The 6,333-nt window shown below is 45.2% G+C and overlaps 1 protein-coding gene across 1 annotated transcript; it reads right to left on the bottom strand.

Annotated features, from left to right (window-relative positions):
- Positions 1-386: 386 nt before the first annotated feature.
- LOC311506944 (protein Tob1-like) lies at positions 387-3,868 on the bottom strand. Its single transcript, XM_084571100.1, has 2 exons — positions 3,586-3,868; positions 387-2,720 (listed from the first exon to the last, which is right to left on the bottom strand). The coding sequence occupies exon 2, from the start codon at positions 2,499-2,501 to the stop codon at positions 1,437-1,439; it is 1,065 nt and encodes a 354-aa protein (XP_084427226.1). The 5' UTR covers positions 2,502-2,720; positions 3,586-3,868; the 3' UTR covers positions 387-1,436.
- Positions 3,869-6,333: the final 2,465 nt, after the last annotated feature.

The raw sequence follows: 6,333 nt of genomic DNA, 5'->3' as shown, positions 1-6,333 counted from the left end.
TTCAGGAGGTTATCAGGCTCGACACAGTCACACTCCCACTAACCATATGTGTGTTGACACTTGCCTTGTCCCACCCCCACCACCACCACCACCACCCCACTCCACTCCACCCCCCAACCCCCTCGAGGGCAGCTGTGAGCCAACACGGTGCGAAAACAACGCTCGTGTGTTAATAGATCTGCTTCACAGAGGAAGTGTGTTTGGGTACATGTGCCATATAGATATATATAAATTATCTAACAGCTCTTTAGTCTTAAAAGTGCAAACTAGCTCCCCTTAAAGTTCTTGCCGAGAATAAAACGTCAGGAAAAACCTGATTTTTATGACTTCGGGGTAGAAAACTGGATTAGTTCGAACACGCCACCACAAAACGACAAAGCGAGGAATTATTTTCAAGCTTTTTAATACAAACTTAATAAACTATCAGTCCCTCTTAACATGTAAGACACTGACTCCGAATACTTTGTTATACCGTTTTTGTTTTTTTTATCAAGTATTGCACAATGTAGGTACAAAATTAATATACGATTACATTTTGTCCATAATATAGCAAAAATCTTTAAACTCTTAACAGAAAATACAACTCTTATGTTTCTCAAAAAAAAGCAAATATCCTTTAAATCCCACCACTACGGAATATTTCTGTACACAATCTTTAGATTTTTTTATTTTTTATTTTTTATTTTAATATTTTTTTTTTATTTTTTATTTTTTTCTCTTCAAAGATGGATTTATCATTTCAATAAAAAAAGAAAAACATAAAGTCGCTGCAGCCATCACAGATCACTGGAGTAGTAAAAAGATATAAATGCAATACCATGTCGTAGAAACAATAGATACTCTGATATTTTACAAACTCTGTACTAAATTAAATTATACAATTAGAAAAAGACCAGGAAATACCACTTATTCGTGCCAATCTCCGGGAGAAAATTGGCGATGTCCAGTTTTATGTTTAAATACTGAAAGAGGCCATGACTTGTGGTGTTGTTTTGCTGTTTTGTCCATTTTTTTTCTTAAAACAGTCACATAAAAAAGAAATAAAATAAAATAAAAAAAAAAAGTATTTTGTGCTTGGTTGGCAAAAGAAATAACAATGATGCATGTTGAAGTTTTAGGTAACCAAGCTTGGACATCTTGTACTACAAGCTTCATTGATTTAAGAAAGAAAGAAATAAAGAAAGAAAAAGAATAACTCAAGGGGGCAAAGTAATTCACCCTCGGGCTCATGCTCTTGGACTTGTAGATCTTAACACTTGACAAGTCGCTTGTTTTTTTGTTTTTTTAAATCCTTGACATTCTTGTTTACACTTTTTTTTAATCATTTTTTCCATTTTTCTTTTAAATGTGCATGTGTTTGTTTCCCCCCATCACATTATCTCTGGTCGTTTCTGTGTGAAGTAGTAGTAGTAGCTTAAGTTGTACCTTGACGTGTACTAGTTGGCCATAACTGGCTGGAATTGCTGGTTAGAATACTGCATGTTGTTTAAGCTGAAATTCAAGCCGTCCATGAGGGACTTGTCGTTAAGGCCACCGTAGGCCGCAAACATATCGAAGGCATTGCTGTACTGCAGCGGGCTGAGGCTGAGCGAGGAGCTGTCCCCTGGGAACAGAGCGCTCTGGCTGCCCTGGCCCTGCAGGCTGGGGAACACAAACTCCTTGGCGTTGGGGGACAGGGCCGAGGGTTTCTGGTGCTGCTGCTGCTGCTGCTGAGCGCCGAGGCCCAACCCGTACAGAGAGTGCATGGAGGTGGAGATGGCTTTCTGTTTCAGGAGACTGTTCACATTCAGGCCCAGGTTGGTGGGAGAGGTACGTGCCACCTTGTTCCCAGCGCCGGCGCCGCTTGTGCCGCCGCCGCCGCCGCTGCCTCCGCCGTTGTTGTTGTTGCGTCCACTGCTCTTCATCTTAGTGGAGCCGAACTTGGTGGCGGCGAAGGTGGCCGTCGTGAAGGTTAAAGGCTGCGTGGAGCGGGGCATGAAGGTGGGGCTGACCGCCGTGGAGTGGCCGAATGGGGGCGAGGGCGAGCTGGAGCCAGGCGAGGCGCCGTTCGCCGGCTCGCTGATGGGCATGAAGACCTGCGCGTCCGGGTTGAAGCTGTTCCTGATCTCCTTGTCCAAATCCAGCCCGACGTTGGCGGCCCCGCTTTCGTTGCTGTCGTCGACGTACAGCACCTTGACCGGGCCCTTCTCTCCGATCTGGTAGGACACCTCGAAGGGGTCGATCCACACGCTGAGGTCCTGGGGCAGGTTGTTGCGGACGTCCTCGATGTCCAGCCCGCTCTCTTTGGCCGCCTTCTCCACCACGGGGTCCACCTTCTCCCCCACGTGGATGCACCTGAATCCCGAGCCCTTGTATGGCTTGTCGGGGTACCAGTGTCCCTCGTACTTCTGCTTCAGCTGCCGCTCCAGCTCCTCGCCGAAGATGTTGACCCGCCGCCTCGGCAGCTTGTTGTACAGGTACGAGATGATGAAGTTGAGAGCTACTTGGATTTCAAGCTGCATAGCTGACTGCTGAAGTTTTCTTCCTGGTGCGCTCGGATTGGTTGACCTTGAACGCTTCCACCGGGCTGCTGTTTTATCCCCGTTGTTTTTTGTTTTTGTCGTTTTTTTTTTCCTTTTGGCGACGCAGAAGGCGGATGAAAACGGGAAAACAAAAGTGCTGGTTGTTTTTCGAAGGAGGGGGAAAGTGGTGTCCTTCAACAGGGTGTGATAATTTCTTTCCTGCGGGGATCGGCAGAGGAAAAGAATAAGTAAACATCCGAGTGCTAGGGCATGCTGCAGCTTTTGTGAATGTCACAACACGACCACTGCTAAAAACATATCTGCATTAGAGCTTCGTTTTTTTAAGATTTTTAGTCGATCGGGATCTAAATGTGCCAAAAATGTTAAAAAGTAAACACAGGAGCTTGAGACTAGGACTGGAAATCCTCTTACATAACAGACTACTACAGCCTCCCTATGACAGGAGACTGGAAAACCACTGCCCTTAATTTATATATATATATATATATATACATATATGTGTGTAAATATATATGAGTAAGGAATGTGTGGTGGTGTGGAAACGATCTGGGTGGATTTCAAAGCGTCACGGGTGGGGTAAAGCTCCGATTAGTGGCGAAAGCTGGCAACATTAAAAACAATGTCGAAATAAGATGAATGTCTACACCCTCATTCTGCTTTTTAATTTATTTTGCAATGCCTGAACTAAAAAGGAACACGAAACTTGTCTGTTTGACGCATTTAAAGACACAATAAGCTAAAATATCCATTCGGCACCGTTTATTTTTTATTTTTTGCGAAGTTATACAGTCACAGAAACTAACGACGACGTAAATTAGTCGATTTAATCGATTAAACCACACATTTAAAGGCGATATTTTAAGCCTGTGTTGCTGTAGTATCTTTAAAAGAGATAAAAAATTATAAATAAGGCAAAAACTGAGCAGTTTTATCGCCTGAACACACACACACATACACACACCCCTCCCTAACTTCGTGGACTGACGCAGCAAATCAGCTTTAGTAACTATGAATACATGCATTCAGCAGGCAAACGGTTTAAAATGACAAGAGGAATACTTACTGTTTTTAGTAAAAAATAAAGATTCTCAGTAGTAGATTCTCTGAAGTACCGTTAGTTAGTGCAAATAGAAAAAAAAAGAAGTATAAATACTTTCTTCACATTGAAGTTTTTACAAATAAAAAAAGGTATTCCAGTACATGCAGACGTCGGAGGATTCGGTTTCCTTTTATTTTTTTATTTTTTCTTCTTTTTTTTAAGGTTATTTTGCGTGTTTTTTTCAGCAGGCTTGCAGAGTAGCTCCCTCCTACTCGGGAGTTTCGCAACTTCGTCCGCCTCTCCAGCGGCGCCGCCTGTATTTATAGCTTTCCTCCGCCACGGGCACATGAGGAGGGAAGGAGGCGGTGATGCGGCTTCGGAGGTCAAAACAATACGAGCCGCGGCCATAGGCGCGGGGAGCGAGGCGCCCCCGCCCTGGTGCGCCCGAGCAGCGCGCCGATTGGGCGACGCGCGACGTCGATCACCCGGGGGGTGGGGAGGAAGGGGAGGGAGTTGGGGGGGGTGGACACGTGATCCTGTGAAACGGGAGAGACGCCTGTGATGAGAGGGCTTGCGTCAGAGATAACCTAGGTCTGCGCTGACAGCAAAAGGCAAAAGTAATTAATGTCACAGCGCAGAAAGTGAGTTACATAAAGAGGTATCCCGTTCCTTCATGTTGGTGCCTTTTCTTTAATCAAATCAAGAATCATATTTGGAGAAAATAGGAGCCCATGTGTCTTTATTTAAAGACTGTGCCATAATAATAATCGTATTTATACACTAAAAGAATACATTTTTCCCCTTTTGCGCTTTGTCTAGTAACGAACTGCTGCGTCTCTTGATTGTTTTGTTGCATATATATTTGTATTTGTTTATATATTTCTTTTGCCTGAGAGGAGATTCCCTTCAGCGGAACAATACAGCTGGCAGCAGTGTGGGCGTCGCTGGGCTCGAGCTGGAAAACACAGGCGCTGATTGGTGGAAAACGGGGCAGGAGCTCCGCCGTGAGTGGTGTGCTCGTATCCAAGGTGCTGATGCAGGCCGCGCGCGTCATCGCCTGCTCGGCCGGACGCACGCTGCTGCTGCTGCTGCCTGATTTAAAGAGGACGGAACCATGGAGGGGGACATGGTGTCTGCTGCACCACGGATACATAGATACATAGATAAATAGATGGGTTGCACAATGCCCAAAATGCACTCTACAAATAGATGTGTTAAATCCACCATATACACCAATCAGGTATAACATTATGACCACCTTCCTAATATTGTGTAGCTTTCTCTAATGCCTCCAAACAGTTGTGACTCATCAGAGAATGGACATGGGCCTTCTGAGGGTGTCCTGTGGTGTCTGGTAACAGGATGTTGTTAGTGGGGGGCCTTTGAGGGGAGGGGCCTCTGTGGATCATCCCACAGATACTTGATCAGTTTGGGATCTAGTGAATTTGGAGGCCAGGTCAACATGGTTTTCTTTGAGTTGTTCCTAAAGTGTTTTTGTGGCTGCATCCTGCTGGGGATGAGCATCATTGCTATGGGGTGGGGGGTACCTGGTCTGGTCTAGGTGGGTGCTACATGTCTAAGTAACATCCACACCAATGAATCCCAAGGTTTCCCAGCAGAACATTGAACTGGCACAAGATGGTTCAGTGTTATTTACGTCTCCTGCCAGTGGTTATAATGTTATGGCTCATCAGTGTATGTACATATTGATTTGGTTAAAGTTATGTGTGCGAGACCCTTCACATGGACTCTAAATACTTGACATCCAAGCGGTAATGAGTCATGAAAACACAGCTGCTATGCAACCATTAGGACCTAGAAGGCTAACGGTTAGCATGCTAACTAGTCATAGCTAGCTCACCTGAAAACGTCAGCAAACGTCACAACTCGTGAACTTTTTGGAAAACATACAACACAGCGGACACAAGCTCATCTGACAGCAGCTTGACAATATACATTAACCAAAAAAAAAAAAATAGAATTAAATAGAATAACACAAAACAGAAGAGCGGCGAGATGAGACTGTCACATTTAACATGTCTGGACTTTCTCTTGTTATGGTCTTTTCCTGACATCATACTTCTGTCATCGCGGCTGCTGTTCTTTTTTTAACGGAGGCCGACTGACAGAGTGGACCTTTAGACATTCCTCGAGCACTTAGCCACGCCGAGCGGAGTCATGTGCTTGTTGTGAGCGGCGAATGTGTGCGAAAGGGCTCCGGTGGAAAGTGCTCCAGGGATCAAAAAAAAAAAAAAACGACAGACGACAGATCAAGCGGGGGTAGAGATTATACGGGTTGACGTTGCCTCGTGGATTCACAACATCTCCACGTCGACTGCCAACATCTCTGTGGCTTCCACGGCCCGGGCAAGAGTTTGTTATCACTGTACACAATCTAATGTCACATGGTCCTCTCGGATCCACAGAGACACTCTCCGGTGTGTTCTTTATGGGACGGTGTTGACGTCCTCTTTCTGTAGTGGTGGCGTCTGCAGCGACAGAGCAAGGTCAGCAGCAATAATGAGGCACGTTAAGACCGCTGTATTGTCTTAGGGTGTAATCCGCTAATCGTTAGCATCCACCGCTCACCGCCGCTTCTGTCACTGGCGCTTATGAGAGAGTGTAACACCCTGGGAACGCTAATCCGCCCGTCGGTCTTCAGTCACAGGAGCAGGAAGGAGATTCTTTGGAAGGTGGATTTGAGTATGTGAGGAGGATTTAAGGTGGAATTCAGAAAAACAACAGAACTGCATATGAAGTATTATATCTCAA

The sequence above is a fragment of the Chelon labrosus genome (assembly GCF_963514085.1).
Source record: "Chelon labrosus genome assembly, chromosome: 21".
NCBI classification, from domain to species: Eukaryota; Metazoa; Chordata; class Actinopteri; order Mugiliformes; family Mugilidae; genus Chelon; species Chelon labrosus.
This window is presented reverse-complemented; position numbering and strand designations above follow the sequence as displayed.